Raw genomic sequence first — 17,998 nt, forward strand, 5'->3', positions numbered from 1 at the left:
CCAAACGGGCTAATTAGCGGCGTCTGCGCAATTACGCACATGCGCACTGCGCACAATCTCAGCCATTTTTGAAGGAAACTAATTAGCAGGAATAAAGAGCCAAGTGTTTTTTTCCCCCCCACCGCTGATCAGAACTCATTCTACCTCTGGAGCTCGCGCAGACCCCTCCGCCCCTCCGTCTTCTGTTTACTACAGCCTATATGTAGCTTTAATTACACTGTTGTTTGGTAACAACTTGGACCCCGCTGCTCTCTCTCTCTCCCTCTCTCCCTCTGCCCGTTTTCACCCCCTTCTTCTTCTTCTTCTTCTTCTTCTTCCTGGCTCCGTTAAAAAAAAAAGAGAGAGAAGAAACACGCAGAGGATCATTCATAAGGAATGAGTGGACTCTCCTCCGCACGCTGGTTTGTCTGGACTACTACACATTCAGCGTACGGAGCTTGGAACCAGAGCCGCTGCAGAAATGTAAGTCCATTTGTTTACGAGGAAGCGGTCCAGCTATGGGGAGGTGTGTGTGCGGGCGTGTGTGTGTGTGTGTGTGTGTGTGTGTGTGTGTGTGCGTTGGAGGAGTGTTGCTTTTTTCCCCCCTTCTTCTTCCTCCTCTTCCACCGCAGTAGCCTGTAAAAACCGCACGAATCGAGTTTTTTTTTTTTTGTTTGTTGCGGATTTGTTCGCGGTTTAGATCGCATCTGAGTGAACAACGAGCGCGATCGCTCGATTTCGGGGTTGTTGGTTTTTTTTTTGTCCGAAGTGTGGAACGTGTCGATCGGCTGTAAACAAAAACTGAAGTAGTCCGAGAGCTCGCCGCTGGTCAGTGGCTTGACAATACACACACACACACACACACACACAGACACAAACACACACGCAGACACACACTGAGACACGCAGACGGGGAGTGAACTTCAAGTCGCAGCCTGCCCCGGTATTCTGGAGCTGCAGCAGCAGCAGCAGCAGCAGCAGCGACAAATACGACCATAACAATAGTAATAACAAAGCGTCGTACGTTTACCTGCGACATGCGTGATCCGCAACTGTGTGTGTGTGTGTGTGTGTGCTTGTGTGTGTGTGTACGTGTGCATGTAGTGTGAATTGTGAAAAAGAAAAAGGTCCGAAAAGGTCCGCACGCAGAATTTACGAGTCCATCATCTGTGTCTGTGTGTGGCTCAGTTGTCCGAAAGGAATTTCCCCTTCAAAGTAAAGCTCGAGAAAAATCCAATCTTTGACTCTGTCTGTTTAGCCTCACACCTCTGTCTCTCCCCTTTCTCTCCCCATTCTTTGACACACACACACACACACACACACACACACACACACACACACACACACACACACACACTCAATATACTCCCTCTCTCTCTCTCACACACACACACACACACACACCCTAGGTAGACACCCAGGAAACACACTCTATTGTGGTGGCAGTTGTTGGTTATAAAGGTCTTTGGTGTGGTCGTCAAACAAGGTGTGTGGTTCAATTAAACTCTTACGCAGGTGTAATATGATTTTATATTATAAATCAACATCAGGTGCTCTGGTCCTGTGGGTGCGCGCGCACGCGCGTGTGCACGTCTGACATTATCAAGACGAGTTTGCAGGCAACAACAGGATGTGCACGCATTAACGCACACCTAGACGGGCACACAAACACACACATTGTTAAATAATGGTTTCCCGCATTTGTGATCGATGGAGAGCCAGGAATGTTTATATAAATAGTTACATTGCCGATAGACCCGGCGTATTGATTGCAGTGTAAATGAAAATCTTTATCAGATTAGGGCGCTTTCTCAGCTGGCTGGCAGGCTGGCGGGCGGGCGGGGAGGGGACCCGGCCCCCCTCGCCGCTCTCTGGCGGGACAGTGGACATCTGCGGTGGGCAAGGGTCTGTGGCCTGTGACATAAACACAGTACATTAAAGCGCTATCAGGGTGCCGATATGAGCCATATATCTTGAAGTTGCAGGGGAGAGAAGGTGGGTGGGGGTGGGGTTGGGAGCACAGGGTGGGGGAGCGGAGGGGGTGTTTAAGGAGGAGGGGAGTGGGCGGCTCGGTTGAAGGAGAAGGTGAAAGGGTACATTAAGGTCTGTCCTTGATTAAAAAAAAAAAAAGGAGGAGAAGAAGAAGGAGAAGGGGGTCAGTAATGAGATTGTGGGGCGCGCGGCAGCAGCCGAGAGAGTCGCGTCCGTCTCATCTGGCGCCCATCTGTCAGCGGGAAACACAAGACGACGACGGCGGAAGGCCCAAATGAATTTTTCTTTCCCCCCCCTCCCAAGTTTCTTTTGTGATGCCGTGTTTTGATTGAGGTTCACGGCTGACAAAAAAAAAACAAAAAAAACAAAACAAAACAAAACAAAAACACATTACTGCATAAAATGCTCCTGTCTTACTGAGTTGGTTCTCCAAATGCACAATGGAAATACGAGGATCTCGAAGACCTTTTAAAAAAAAAAATCATGATAACTTCAACACACTGACTGCATCCGGATGAATTCCGTTCATATTTATTGCAAGTGGTGATTTTTCTGTGTTGCATTTCGCAAACTGCACAAACGCTGCCGATATCCAGCCCAGTTAAATCGTCTCAAGATGTGAAGCGATGTGCTGCTTCTCCCGGCAAAAATCCACCGCTTTTAAAGACGGCCACACCTGTTTAAAAATTCTCCATTGAATATCTGCTCGTGGATCAGCTCCATGCGCAGGTGTTTCTTCGATTGTGTCCGACCCCCCCGACCCCTCAGCGTTGGCGTCGCGTGCTATAAAATGGCTCATGCTGAACGCAGCCCTCTGTTTACTCTGCATAATACCTCTGCACTGCACAACAACACGTGTCGAGATGGATACGGATGGAGAGGGGGAGGGGGGGGGGGGTGGTGGTGGTGGTGGTGGTGGGGTTTAAAAACTGTGCTTTTATCTGCATTTTATCTAAGTGTCGCAGTTAAGCAGAAGCCCTCTAGCTTAGAACCGTTCGGTTCTTTTATTTAATCCCATCCCCTGAGGAATATTATAGACCTCCTGCGTAGCCTTTACCCGCATTCCTCTGCCTAGTTTAGCGCTCGCGCTATTGATTTTCCCATTAAGGGCTAACGCTAACCCCTGAGTAACCAGCCTTTGTATTGCGCCCTGTGAAGGCAGTATTGAACAGATGCTATCCAGGGACCGTAATCAATGGCCTCCGCTGTTATGCAATACTATTTACATGACTCATTTATTTCTCTCCCCCCCCCCCCCTCTCTCTCCTCCCTTATCTCCATCCCCTGTCTTTCCTGCCTCTTTCTTCCCTTTCTTCTCCTCTCCTGCACCCACAGGTGGAGCAGTGATGTCCGGCAGCTGTAGCCTCTGGTATGGACAGCGGTGAGGGGGGAGGAGGCGGAGGAGGAGCAGGAGGAGGGGATGGAGGGGGAGGAGAGGAGAGAGATGCTGACCTCAGTCCCCAGGCTTTATCTCTTCCTCTCCTGACCCGGGCGGTCATGCCGGCGCAGGGGTCACCCTCCCAGACCTCGGCCGTGGCCCCTGCCAAAGAGCCCCTGACCCTGCCGCCGCCGCAGCGGCAGGAGGAGGGCGCAGAGGGGTCCCAGGCCAGAGAGGGGGAGAAAGAAGAAGGGGGTCGTCGCCCGAGTCCACGGGCGAACGGAGTGCGACAGAGTCCGAGCCGGGGGACGAAGGAGGACTTCGGGGGCGGACGTCCGCGGGAGGCGTCGCGTACAGGGGGCCTGTCGGCAGCTCGCGGCGGCGCAGAGGAGGAGGAGGAGGAGGAGGAGGAGGAGGAAGAGGAGGAGGAAGAGGAGGAGGCCATCTCAAACCAAAGCCAAACCAAATCCAAATGTTCTTTATTACCTCAACAGAGCCAGCACAGCTCTTCTTCCAGCACTGCAAAGGCCAGTGGCACACTCGACAGCAAAACAGCCGCCTCTCCAAAGCCCTCCCCCGCTCCCTCCAGCTCTCCAAAGCCTTTTGCTTTCCTCGCCGCCTCTCCAAAGCACTTCACTTGCCCGTCCTCCTCCTCCTCCTCCTCCTCCTCCTCCTCCTCTTCTGCCCCGCTGAGCGACACAGAGGTAAAAGACTTGAAGGCAGATCAGGGCTGGATTTCTGGGTTTCCTCAGAGCTTTAAATCCCAGCAGTCCGCGCCGGCGTTCCCGCGGGGGAGCCCGGGGGCCGACGGCCCGGCGGGGGTCCCTCACTCTTCCATTCCGAATGGAGACGGTGCCAAAGCTCCAGAACCAAACGACGGCCAGCTGGACGCTGAAGCGGACGACGAGGGGGACAGAGAGGGGGAGCAGAGGGAAGCCGCCTTCAGGAGCCTCGGCCGCGAGCTCTCGCCCGGATCGCTGGCCGGCCAGGTGACAGCAGCCGCTGCCGCTGCCGCCGCCGCCGCCGCCGCCGTGCACTCGCGAAACTCCTGCAAGACGCTCAAGTGCCCCAAGTGCAACTGGCACTACAAGTCCCAGCACACGCTCCAGGCGCACATGAAAGAAAAGCACCCCGAGACGGGCGGCCAGTGCGTGTGCGGCGGTGGCAAGTGCGTGTGCGGCGGCGGCACGCAGGACGCGTGCGGCTACTGCAGCTCGGGGAAGCCGCACCCCCGGCTGGCCCGCGGCGAGACCTACGCCTGCGGCTACAAGCCCTACCGCTGCGAGGCGTGCGACTACGCCACCTCGTCCAAAGGCAACCTCAGCATCCACATGCAGTCGGACAAGCACCTGAACAACGTCCAGAACGGGGGGCACTCGGCCGGCCACGCGCACAACTCGCACGGCAGCAACCACAACAGCCACCACCATAACGGCGGCGGCGGTGGCGGCGGTGGCTCCTCCAACGGCCATGCCGCCGCCGCCGCCGCCGCGGACGAGTCGGCGTACAAGCTCCCGCTCTCCATCCTGGCCTCCGCCACTGCCAAGCACGCGGCATCGCCGGCGGCGGCGGCGGCGCACTCCCACTCTCACGGCAAGCGGTGGCGCTGCGACGTGTGCGACTACGAGACCAGCATCGCTCGCAACCTGCGCATACACACCACCAGCGAGAAGCACACGCACAACATGCTGCGGCTGCAGAGGGGCTACTACCTGTCCCACTGCAGGAGCCTGGCGCCGCAGCTGAAGCACCTGCAGAACACAGGTTCGGACCACCGACCACCCGGACCCCCATTGCGGTCAAAGTTTGAAAGACCTTTTCGAAGACTCTTATTTCCCCATGTGTGTTGTTTTCTTTCAGGCGCTGAGCTCTCCCTGAACATGCGGCTGACCAGTCAACAGGCCCCGGAGCAGCAGGTCACCTTGGGGTCCACGCTGACCCCCTCGCCTTCGCCGTCGCCCTCCCCCCCGCCAGCTCCATGCCTGTCCCCCACCTCGCCCCTCTTCCAGGGCGTCTTTCAATGCCTTGTCTGCTCCTGCTTCTCCTCCGACGCCCTGGAGTCCGTGGAGCAGCACCTGAACGCCCCGCGCTCGCTGCCCCAGTCCGAGTGGTGCTCCCTGGTGGCCGGCGGCTGCCACTGCAAGCTGTGCGGCTACACCACGCCGCTGAGGGCCAACTTCTCGCTGCACTGCCAGACCGACCGGCACCGCACGCGCTACCAGCTGGCTGCCCACTTGCAGGAGGGCGGGGACAGGGGCCAGGAGGGCGCCGCCCTCATCGCCAAGGGGAACCCGGTCCAGATGAGGTGCAACCTGTGCGACTACGTGACCAGCAGCTTGGAGAAACTGCGGGGGCACTCTCACGGCTCCCACCACGAGGCCGGCGTCCGGGTTTACAGAGTTCGTACACTTTGACCCACTTTGTCGTTGGGAGCCTCTCCTGAAAGACGCCGACCTCATTCATGTCTGTTCCTTCTGCCTCTTCCCTTTTGTTTTTAGTTCCTACAGCAGTACGACGGGGAAGTTGACGGAGGTTCGTGGCTGTTTCACTGTCTCCTATGCAACCACTCCTCCTCTTCGAAGCTCCAAGTACTGAAACACAGTCAAACCCCGGCCCACCAACAGAGGGAAGGGCTGCTGCAGCTGCAGCCAATGGGTGGAGAGGAGCTGGCTGCCATTTTTACCATCAGGAAAAGCCCCGATGGTGACACAGGTATAAAAAAAAAACAACAACCGCAAACAAAACCAAAAAAAAAAAAAAATCATTTCATGTTGCATGTGCTCCCGGGCTACGCAGAGCAAACGGGAGATTAAGATGAAAGGAGCGAGAAAATGACTAATGGCTGGAGCTGAGGTATTGAGCGGGTAAATTGATTAGTCAATACACATCCTTGTTATATCCCCAATAACCCCTGACAACAGCTAACTAGCACCTGCTAATCAATGGGCCAGTGCAGATCCCCAGGACAAGGACGGGTGGGGGGAGGCGAAGGCTGTTCAGTAGAGCGCTGAGAGCTGATTTAAATACAACCGCTGATCGTACATATTGTGTTTGTGCAGATGGAAAACCTGCAATGAGCAGCAGTGGAAACATCTAAGTTGTAAATCAAATAGTTCCGCGTACAGTGCATGGATTAAGACTTATTGGGGTGAACTGATGTGTTGTGAGTCCATATCACCTCGACTCCACCTCTGAGGAGTATCTAATGGAGAATCAATACGTGATCAATAGTAAATCTAGGAGAGCAAGAAGAATGAAGTGTGGTCCGGAGACACTTGCCTCGCTCCTTTTTTTTTTTTTTTTTTTCCTGAAAGAAGCTGTTGACAGGCTGAAATTGACTGATTTATACTCATAGTCGTAGTTTCATAACAACGCAGTTTTGTCTCGACTAAATCTAGGAGAGCTCAGCGAGGTCATGGAGACTTCCAGTGAGGCCGCCACTGGTCCTTTGGACACAACCAAAGACTCATGTAACATGAGGGTGAAGCAGATTTCAAAGGAAACAGGTAGAGCTTTGTCCACACGCAGATTTCAGCTCATTCTGAAACACATTACCTCTGCCACTTGACTAATGGCATAATCAATCTCTGTACACGCGCATGTGCATCTCCCCTCGAAGAAGAAACCAGCCGCGAGGACAGAGAGAAGAGGGAATCGCCCGCTGCCAAGCGTCCTTCATCCGGATGTAAGGAAATGGAAAATTCCATCTCAACCAAACGCCCCAGAACACACCAGCAAATTGAGAACCAGCAGGTGAGTGCTCGAGACGCACTTGAATAATTTAGGGCCGCTCATAAACCAAGGTGGTCACAAAATCGGCGGTGGCTGCTTCTTAAAGAGACCCGACGCTTGCTCGAGTGAACTCACGAACCTCGTTTTTTTTTTTATTATTTTTTTTTATTATTATTATTATTTTTTTATTAAAACATCGCTCACTCGCTCTTTCTTTCCCTTCTCTCTCCCACTCTCAGACTGTCCAGTGCCCTTTGTGCCAGGTTAAACTCGCGTGCATGCACCTGCAGCAGCATCTCACGCACGTACACAACGTGGCGCAGGACTGTGTGGAGAGGCTCATCAGCGCAGTAAGTCTGTCCGAGTGTGTGTGTGTGTGTGTGTGGATTTTTTTTGTTGTGTTTGTGTTCGTTGGTTAGGAAAGGGGGGTGGGGGGGAAAGGGTGGTGGTGGTGGGGACGGCGGAGACAGAGAAGGCAAAAAGCGATGGGGGGATGGGGCCAGAGTGAAATGTAGGGAGACAATTCCATTAAGAAGGCACCGGAGAGAAAGGCAGCACTTTTTTTTTTTTTTTTTTTTTTTAATGCATGTTTAAGTAGCTCCCCGCTATCATCTTCGATGCAGCCGTGCGCTCGGCGCGCATGTGTACGCGCGTGTACCTCGCCGGGCGGCGAGCGAGCGAGGGGCTCTGACGGAGGGAGCGAGGGAGAAGGCAGTCCCTTCTATAATGCATGTTTAAGTAGCCCTCTATTACCAGAAGTGCAGTCAAGCTAAAAAGGGGCCCCCGCGCTTTTTTACTGTGTCTCTCCAACTAACAAAGACTGGTCATCTATCCACATCACCATCCTCCATCGCCCTGGCCCGTATGCTAAGTGGCCTTTGTCTCTTGTGCTCTTCGCCTCCACTTGACTGACTGCTTTTCACCCTTTCTCCCCTGTGCTGTCCTCCTCCCCCCACCGCCCCCCCCCTCCAGCTACTCCTATCATTCCTATTCAGCAGCCTCCAACTCGGCCCCTCCCACTCCGCCTCTCCCCGAGCTCACTCTCAATTTCTTATGCGTTACCCCTCCCATGCTCGCTCGCTGGCTCTCTCTCTCTCTCTCTCTCTCTCTCTCTCTGAAGCATTTTTTTTTTGTTCATTGTCCCACACTTCCTCCCTCCCTCTCCCTGCTCCCTTTCTTTTTCATATTCTGCACCTCTTGCCCCCCCCTGCCGCCGTCCTTCCTCTTACCCCTCCCTCGCTCTCTCTGATAGTAATTGAGGTTCATTAATTCAGACTGAGGTGATGATGGCCATTATGTACCTTGCTTTCCAATTACGCTCTCTAGATTAAGCCTGACCTTCAGTTTTCTCGGCTGTGTGTGTGTGTGTGTGCGTGCGTGCGTGCGCGTGTCTGTCTGTGCGGGTTGTTCCTCTTTCTCTCTTATGAAGCTGTTACCCAGAGAAAACTCTTGTCATGTAAATCTCATCTTTAGCTATTCGTCCTTTCCTTAGGGTAGCTAGCTGCGCGCACAGATAAAGTATTGGCTCTCAGCGCTTGAAGCTGTGGAGATGGGGGCTCTCTATATGAGGAATGATTTTAAATAAATTCATTATTCAGCTCAGTAAAGTTTTATTAAACCCTTAAGGTATGTTTGAGGGTGTTGTATGTTGCAGGCGCTGAAGGGCAGACCCACATCTAAGCCACACACACTTATTACAAAATTGATGTGCCTTGCCGTCTGCCGCGCGCAGCTTTGCAAACAGGTGCAAAATGTAACGCATGCGCTTACAAATTCACACCTGAATGTTTTATGATGTTAGAAAAGGGTGTGTCGGTGCTCTTTGTTGATACATTTGTATTGGTGCATTTGCATGCTTTTAATGCTGTACAAATTAGCATGGTTTATTCATACTGTGGGATGAAGAGAGTGTTTTAATACTCAGTTTTTCCTTTCGTCTTAGCTGGTTAAACAGCAGCGTCTCAGATGTGACAAAACCCACTCCAGACCGAAACTAACAGAGAGGCAAATCTTTTCTTCCTCCAGGTGACTCTGTCGCTGGAACAGCAGCCTAAGCCGCAGACGGAGTCGCAGGCAGATGACGCTCAGAAAAACGAAAATACCGACTGTAACGATGCAAATACTTCCCATGCCGTTGATACCGCTGCATCTGATGATTTACAGAAAGACAAAGGTTGGTATTTGAGACCCGATAAAACCAATGATTCTCCAGAAATGCGTGATAAATATCAAGTTTCAGAGGTTCCGTGTATTTTTCATGTTGCGCAGAAGGATTTCGAATTCACAGTCAGCATTTTCGTGCGTTTGGCAGGCATCAGTTCAGTGGAGAACACTGAGGGAGATGTAGCCGCACCCAAAGATGTCACAGCTCTACTCACCCCACCACTAGAAGACAACACCACCCACCCTTCCAATGGAAGACTGGCTCCTCAGTCCCCAACTCAAATACCCCCCTCTTCCCCGCCCAACTCACCACAGAGCGATCACCCTCCCCTCTCTGATCGCCATGGTTACCGGTTCCGTTGCAGCAGGTGCAGCCTGGCTTTCCCCACTCAGGAGAAACTCCAGCTGCACTGGCAGTACCACGCCATGAGAGCGGCGACAGAGTGCCCCCTCTGTTCTAGACAATGCCGGAGTCAGGAGGCCCTGCAGAGACATATGCAGAACACACACTCACAGCTGGACAACACACAGGGGCAGAATAAACTATTAGTGCCCCACACTGTGCAATACACTGAACAAAATAAGAATTCTCCTCAACAGTATTTTAGCTTATCCCCTCAAGTGGGTCAGGAAGCAGGAGAGGGTGACGATGATGAGATGGATGAAGAGGTACTAGGGGTTGACGGAAAGGAGCAAAACGAAGACTTTGGATCAAAAGGGAAGGATGTGGCTACTGAGGCTGAATGTGGCGAGGAGGATTTCAATGAGGCAGAGAAAGAGCCACCTGAAGATGTCATAACAGAACCTAGTTCCAGCTTAGTTGTCAAAAAGAGTACCAACCCCACGATGGACCGCTACCTTGATCCAACCAGACCCTACAAGTGTACAATATGCTCTGAATCTTTTACCCAGAAAAACATTCTTCTAGTCCACTATAACTCTGTGTCCCACCTCCATCGGGCAAGAAGAGCCCTCCAGGAATCTAGCACAGGTGTCACTGCACCTGAAACGCCTCGTGGCCCAGACCCAAGGCCCTACCGGTGCAGACTTTGTGGAGTGGGCTACAGCCAGAGTTCCACACTGGACATACATCTGCGTTCTGTCCTCCATCAGTCTAGAGCTCGTGCTGCCCAGAACTCAGGTCCACAGACCCCAGCATCTAGTGTAGCAACTCCAACATCATTCCCAAGTAATACCAGCAAAGAAGACCCATCCAAGGTTGCTCATTTTACCAAAAAGCCAGATGTAGTGGGTTTTACTTCTTCTTTGCTTGGCTTGGCACCTGAGGCCCAACAGACCCATTCTATCTCTAATGATAGTAAAAAGGCTAAAAAGAGAGTGGCTGATCTTCTAGCATCAAGAAACCAGCTAATGCTTCTACAGCAGCAGCAGTTAGCCCATGCTCAAGCACAGGCACAAGCACAGTTACAGCAAACAGCTTTGCTGCAGTCTCAGTTGCTTCAGCACTTTCCGTTAGGGCCAGAGAACTTACTCAAACAGCACTTCTCTTTGACACCAGACAGCTTACTTTCACTTCAGCAGCAACTTCTTCTACCCTTTTACCTGACAGGAGACATGAAGCTTAACCCAGAATTAGCCATAAAGAACCCAGAGCTTAGTCAGTCAGTGTCTGATAACTCATTTCTAAGAGAACACGTTAAGGCAGAAGGTGATTTGGATTCTCAGTCCCAAATGGATGAAAAAATTACACAAATAGAAGCTTCAGACTCTTATAGTCCGCCAAAGGATAATGCACAGCTTGAAATTAAGGCTGAAGCAGGTCCCAGTGAACCCTCCATCACTCAAACAAGAGAAAATAGCTACATGTGTTCAGGAGAAAAAGAAGAAAGTCCTGCTGCTGTTAAAAATGAAGTTCAAAAAGAAGAAACCAATTCTTCGGGTAATCCTGGATTACAATGTCCTCCTCCAAGGGTACCATTTGCTGCTGTGAATGGTGAGCCTCTCAGAGCCCTGTTGCAGAATTATGGCTATGAGTTGGCACTGCAGTATATTCAAAGTAGGCACAGACACCAACAAGAGATATTAACCCATATGATCCAAGATAAACATGGATGTACTTCTGCCAATAACACAGAGTCACGTTCAGAAAAGACAAGTGATGAACCCAGTAAAGAACAGAGTGAGAGGACTGAAAGCTGTGAGCATAGCAAAAAAGTTGACAGTAATGCTGAGAAAGAACAGAGACCTGTGAAACGATGCTGTGAAAGTGGAGAAAAGTGCAAAGACTGTGGGAAGTTCTTTTCAGATGCCTTGATTTTAAAAAGCCACAAGGAGTATATTCACCGGACACTGTTTCCCTCTGCCGCGCTTGAGAGGTTCTCCAGAGAGTACAGGCTGCAGTATGACGAGATGCATCCCCTGAAAAAGATTCAACATGGGGAGAATTCATCTGCTCCGCAACAAGCTGCAGCCCCTGCCCCATCTTCAGAAACAGAGTCAGCACTGGAACCAGTAGAGCCTGAAGCCAAAACTCCTACGCCATCACCTGCCACTATTTCAGAAGACGCAAATAAAACCTCTATTAGCCCACCACAAACTGCCCCTGCAACTTCTCATCCTTCTCAAGATCTTTCACAAGAGGCACCCATCCCAAGCACATCTGTGACACTTACTTCACAAACCACAGCTCCAGCTAAATCCATGCCTCTTCCCTTGCCTAAATTACCTGTGCTCCACCTTCCCTTGCCCCAGCTTCCAATACCCCCACTTACTCTACCTAAGCTTCCCATACCCCCACTTCCTTTCCCCATGGAACTACCTCTTATTCCTCCCGTTATGATGCAGTCTGTGGCTCTCCAGTCTCAACCTTGGTTAGACACAAGTCTGCACCCTGAGCTCGCTAAACTCTATCAATCTCAGCTACTAGGAAAACAGTCTCAACTTAGTCCGGCTTTGCTATCCCAGCAGTCCCAGCCCAGTCCAGCTTTGCAAAACCAGCCACCACAGCTCAGCCCTGTGCATTTAGCTCAGCCATCCCAACCCAGCCCTGTCCAAACAGGACAGCCAACCCAAGTGAATCCCACAATAGTTGAGCAACAAGGGAAAAGAACCCGAACCCGAATTTCTGAGGAACAATTAAGTATTCTAAGAAAATACTTTGACATTAACAGCCTTCCCAGTGATGCCGAGATGAACAAGATGTCTGGCCAGTCTGGGCTGCCTCATAAAGTCATCAAACACTGGTTTCGAAACACCCTCTTCAAAGAGCGTCAGCGAGACAAGGATTCCCCTTACAATTTCAGTAATCCTCCAACCACAGCCCTGGAGGAATCCAGTGAGGATGCAGCACAACATAAGCCACTGGCTCTATCTCCATGTTCACTTTCTCCGGGCCTTCCAGCAAACACCTCTCCTCATCCACACACCACAGACATTCAAAGAGGAGATACTCATAGGGGCAGGCGCTCTTCTCGAACCCGTTTCACAGAGCAACAACTTGAAACATTGCAAGGTGTGTTTGAGGCGACCCCTTATCCAAGAGAGGAAGAGTATGATAGGTTGTCTGCTTTGTTGTCCCTGCCTAACAGAATCATTGTTGTATGGTTCCAAAATGCAAGGCAGAGAGCACGCAAACATCAAGATCGCAATATAGAAGATGGATTAGAGAGCAAGAACCAGACTGACAGTCGCAGACAGAGAAGTGACTGCTACAAGAGTGAGGATGATAATGAGAATGCCTGTGGGCAAGAAGGACAAGGTGAATCTCTCAATGAAAACTCCATGGATCTGACCTACGAATACTACAATACTCCTGACTCACCTGCTGTTGATTCGCCAGCTCACGACATAGAAACTGAGAATCCAGTTACTAAAAGTGAACCAACAACTGTTACTAGAAAACAAGAAGATACAGAAATCCTCCCTGTTACAAACAATAGCCCAGCCCAAACGAAAGATGGAGTTTCTGATGCAAGTGTTTGGCAAAAGAATGGCACTCAGGCAATGGAAGCTGAGCTTTCTCACGAACCTGCCACCCATGAGCCATCAGAAAGTAACCATGAAAAACCCAAGGCCCATTCTAAATCCTCTCTATCAAAAACAGTACCCACCATCGTGTCCAAGGCTCATGCCAGCCAGGTGCATACGGATGAAGATCAGTCTGTTGAAAGTCAGAACACACCTCCGAGTGCTATTGTCCTTCCAGAATCCGAAAGGACCCCAACTCAACTGCTTGATGCCACCACTGACACTCAGCCAGTAAAACAGCTACAAACCCAGGCTCAGTTCCAGTGCAGTCTCTGTCCAATGTCTTTGCCATCATTCCAGCTGTGGCAGGAGCATCAGACGAGACATGTCCTTGCGGCACAGACCCAGGTTCAGTTTCTTCACTCTGGCTTCCAAGACAGAAACTTGCCTTACATGATGCTCCACCCAAACCACACCCTGATGGCAAGCCAAATGCTTTCAAGTGCCATGTCTCAGATGCATGCGAATCCCACACATCCCATGATTCCACACCTGAATAGCATGCAAATTAAGAACGCAATGGGTGATCACTCAAATAGTACTCTCACAAACCTCCCTCAAAGTTCCTTGATGCCCATGAAGCAGAATTCAAAGGTTCTGTCAGAGAACACCTTTGAAATTCAGCGAGGCCCAAGGGACGTTGAGGAGGAGCACCGAAGGGATAAGCGTCAAAGAACCACCATCACTCCAGAACAGCTGGAAGTGTTGTACCAGCGTTACAGCTTGGACTCCAACCCCACCAGAGGAGTCCTTGAAAGCATTGCACGGGATGTAGGCCTCACAAGACGAGTTGTTCAGGTACATGTTGATCTTTACGTTGTTAAACATGCACATATTGAAAAATAACTTTAAACGTTTGGATTTGTAAAACTGACTGGTCATTTTCTTCACAGGTCTGGTTTCAGAACACTCGTGCCAGAGAGAGAAAAGGACAGTTTCGGTCAACAGGGCCTGGGTCCTGTTTCAGCTTGGGTTTCAACCACTTGCGCTGCCCATTCTGCAGAGCTCTCTTCAAAGTGAAGAGCGCTCTTGATGCCCATATGAGGTCACGCCACTGGGCAGAGGCAGAACGAGCAGGCTTTAACTTGTCAATAAGTAATGGATCCAATGGTCATATTGGCATGGGATCTATTACAGAAAGGCCAGGCCCATCTATCTCCTCCATCCCAACACAAAGCAATGGCTATATCCACAGTAGCAAAGAATTTAATGTGAAGCCACCTGTGACCTCTTTGTCTTCAACTACTGATCTGAACAACCCAGAAGAGGATGATGATTATGATGAAGAGGACTTCCAGTGTGAGGAAGGTTCCAGTCTTGCCGACCAAGCTTCTCCAAGTCCAGAAGGTTCTGGGGGCCTGAGCTCAGATTGGGGTGAGACACAAACTCTGCAGCACCATATCCATCAGCAGCAACGCCAAAGGACACAGATGAGCCACTTCCAGGTACTCCAGCTTAGAGACTTCTACAGGACTCACCGTACTCCCAACCGTCAGGAATGTGAGGCCCTAGGTCAGGAGTTGGGACTGCCTCAACGTGTGGTGCAGGTAAATATTTAAACATTTTCCATACAAATGTGAAATACCGCATGATGAGCACTTACTGTGGATCAGAAATAACAACTGATTTGTATTTCTACATTTTTTTGCAGGTGTGGTTCCAGAATGCCAGAGCCAAGGAGAAAAGGGCCAGGAGTCTGAGTTCTGATTCTGCAGAGAGGGAGCAGGCTGAGCTTTCCACAGGGGCAGGGGAAAGAGACAGAGCTTAGTAGGAGACCATGGCCCCCTCTCTTCCTTTGGCTCCTTTCCCCAAACTCCCAAACCCCTTGTGTACCTGCTAGCAACCTTTAAACACATACCCTGTCCACTTTGCTGCCAAACCTGTAACCTGAACACCCCAAAGATGCAGAGCCACAGTGGCCCAAAGACTAACTCTCTTTACTGAAAGTACGGAGAGAACCCAAAACAAGCCCTCTTACCCACAGCTTTCATCTTTTCCATTCACTCTGTACTTTCTTGCTGAAAAGAGCTCCTCTCCCTCTCCTGTCCGATACCTTACAACAACCAAACACCACCTTGATATAAAAAAAAAAAACAACCAGATGCCACAGAGGCCAAAGAGCATTCTCCAAGTATGTGACCTCACTGCCCAGCTAGACCTGCAGTCTACCTCTCAGTCTGCAAGACAGACTCATAGTGGGCCCTCCACCAGACAGTGCTAGTTGACTAGCTGTGTAGCACGTAGTGCCAGTCTGTAAGAGGCTGGAGAAGAAAATGTCAAAGAGATTTTAGTGTAAATAGAGAACTCCAAAAGAGAAACCTGAAGAAAAACAAAAAACAAAAACAAAACAGTTAACAGTGGAAAAAGAAACTGAAAAAAAAAATATCCTTGAAATAGGCAAAGGTATTTGCATAGAGCTTTTGTAAAGACTGACTCAGATTCCAAAGCTCGTAACCAAAATTTTACATGTCTGTGGATTTAGTTTTAACATGTTTGTTTTCAATAACAAACTGCAGAGCTGACGTCTGTATGGTGAATGGGTGAGGTCTGCAGTTGGCGTAGGTAAGCCAAGTACCAATGGACTGATATGGTGCAGCTTTACCCTCCATAAGCCAATGATGAGTCCTCTGTTGTGTGTGTACACCTTTTATGTTCCTTCGGTGGATAACAGCCCAAATAGCACAGAACGTAAAGGCCAGTTTGTCCTGCCTAGGCAAACTATTTTTTTAACGCACTCAACCATTAAGCTGTATATGAAAACTTTAACCAAACTCAAATTTACATTGTGTGTGTTTAGTAATAGTTTCTTAATATAAAAATCTTATGGATTGAGATGAACTGTCTTGCTTCAATATAATAGTGTCATGATTATGGGAAAAAAGACAGCTTTGATATGTTCAGGCGAGGTGACCGACTGCCTTTCCGTTCTATTTGAATATACCAATGGCTGACCAATGTTATGTGATTAATGTAAAGCTTTCTATGCTCAGGTCAACAGCTCAACATGGCTCCGGTTCAAATGTGATCATGATCCTGTCCTCTTCTGTTTGTGAAGCAGAAAAAGTGTGGTAAAACCTTTGACTAAGTATTAAGAGATACCTTGAAAAAAAACAAAAAACAAGAAAACCCATCTCCGTACTGCAAAGATCTGAGCTTTTCACCTCTGAGTAATAGATTGTTGAAACTAAAAACCTTATTGAAACTAAAGTGTTTAATAGTGTGAGGGGTAAATGTACAGTATTTAGCTTTTGTATGGTTGACTCAAGACTTCATTGGATGACTGAGACATAGCTCCCTTTTCCACGTACAGAACGGGAGCTACTGCGCAAAGCTGAGGAAAAAAAAAAAAACCTTTGGATGTTATTGATGTTATTTTTGTACACTTAATTTATTTTCCCTTTTCCCTCCCGCCGTCCCTCCCTCCCTACATTCCTCTTTTGCTCTCTCCCCTTTTATTCCTGTGTTCATTTGCAACCAGTCCTTATTCTAACTGTAATAATAATAATATAACAATAATAGCTAAACAATAATTAATGCTTTAAGACAAAAATCCAAAGACGTGATAATACTTTAACCATATGACCTACAAAAATAAGCGCTACTGTTTACTTGACGATGTATTGCTGTTTTTAAGGAAGGAAGGAGTCCCTATATCGAAGCTACTGTTTTCTGCCTCTCATAAGCACACTGGAGACTATAACCAAAACCCCAAACTAGAGCCATGGCAGTCTGTATTATAGCGGTTGAAGAGTTTTACTTCTCTTGAGAAATGTTACAGTTTATTTTTCCTTCTTCTTCTTTTTTTTTTTTTTTTAACCATAGTGTTGAACTCCAGCCCTTAAGGATGTCCAGTTTGCTGCTAATGTACTGTAGTTTCTAACGATACTGTAGAAAAATGCATGCTCTGATCGCTTTACCACTAGGCTTTAATGACTACAAACTGTAATGATACCTGTGATGCTGTTGATGAACTGCTCCTCTCTTGATTCTGTTGTAAACAAATTGATATGTGGGGCTCGATTCCATCAGGGTTTTTGTTTCTTTCAATGTCCTGCTATTTTTTTTACCCTTATTCAAAAGATAACGGTATCTTTCCAAATATTAGTCATTATTTTTTCCCCCCCCAAGCATTAACTCGACACTTAAAATAAAATACTACAAAGCTATTTTGAATGAGTTCAGCCCAAAAACCTTCCGCTGGCGTTTTGTCAGTCTTTATGTGTCACAATGTCTCTTGTTTGTCTGTCCAGCTAAAACAGCTTTGCTGAACTCAGACTGACGTCGCAGTCAACTTTCCAAAGGATGTGGATTGATTTAACTCTGTCATTCTTTTTTTCTTGTTTCCTTCTCAAACAAACCAATGTTTACTACAATACCAATTAGCTTTCTGCTGTACAGAAATGTGCATTCCAAATACCACAAAGGCAGTTTTTTTTTGTACGCTGATTATTTTCAATTTCATTTCTCTTGTACTCTCTTGAACTTAGTGACTGTAAGATGTACATATTGGGGTCCTCTATGGTGAAGGGACTCTTGTTATCCTTACTGTAGGTAAAAGTATTCTTTTTCATTTTCTTTCTGGATATGTTGTTGCCATAGTGATGACCAAAAAGATACCTGTGATGTGCACCTGTCCTTATGTCCTGCTCCAGTGGTTTAGTGTGTCTTAAACTCTGCCTCCCCCACCCCACTGATGTGTGTTTCTCTTCCCCCCCCCCCCCCCTTCCCATACTCCACTGAGCTAAATAAAGTCTGCTTTGGTGCATG

The 17,998-nt window shown here is 49.1% G+C and overlaps 1 protein-coding gene across 3 annotated transcripts; it reads left to right on the forward strand.

Moving 5' to 3' along the window:
• Window positions 1-17,998, forward strand: LOC142890110 (zinc finger homeobox protein 3-like). Of its 3 annotated transcripts, XM_076028922.1 has the most exons (12): window positions 2-462; window positions 3,307-5,113; window positions 5,210-5,748; window positions 5,848-6,061; window positions 6,748-6,855; window positions 6,969-7,102; window positions 7,321-7,431; window positions 9,107-9,254; window positions 9,393-14,029; window positions 14,125-14,307; window positions 14,350-14,778; window positions 14,883-17,998. In XM_076028922.1, exons 2-12 carry the CDS (start codon window positions 3,343-3,345, stop codon window positions 14,997-14,999), a joined length of 8,391 nt encoding a protein of 2,796 aa, XP_075885037.1. In that variant the 5' UTR covers window positions 2-462; window positions 3,307-3,342; the 3' UTR covers window positions 15,000-17,998. The 3 variants fall into 3 exon arrangements, with proteins under 3 accessions (XP_075885035.1, XP_075885036.1, XP_075885037.1); XM_076028920.1 differs by having other exon boundaries at window positions 1-462; window positions 14,125-14,778; XM_076028921.1 differs by having other exon boundaries at window positions 1-462; window positions 6,972-7,102; window positions 14,125-14,778.

This window comes from Nelusetta ayraudi, unplaced genomic scaffold (genome assembly GCF_046127955.1).
Source record: "Nelusetta ayraudi isolate G7.1 ecotype Tasmania unplaced genomic scaffold, CSIRO-AGI_Nayr_v1 ptg000026l, whole genome shotgun sequence".
Taxonomy (NCBI): Eukaryota; Metazoa; Chordata; class Actinopteri; order Tetraodontiformes; family Monacanthidae; genus Nelusetta; species Nelusetta ayraudi.

What these genes read in the sequence shown, in the direction of transcription:
- LOC142890110 (XM_076028920.1), top strand. Translation starts at nt 3,343, where the DNA reads ATGGACAGCGGTGAGGGGGGAGGAGGCGGAGGAGGAGCAGGAGGAGGG. An exon ending in GCAGATTTCAAAGGAAACAG is followed by an intron (nt 6,856 to 6,968) that starts GTAGAGCTTTGT and finishes CTCCCCTCGAAG; the next exon opens with AAGAAACCAGCCGCGAGGAC. An exon ending in AGCAAATTGAGAACCAGCAG is followed by an intron (nt 7,103 to 7,320) that starts GTGAGTGCTCGA and finishes TCCCACTCTCAG; the next exon opens with ACTGTCCAGTGCCCTTTGTG.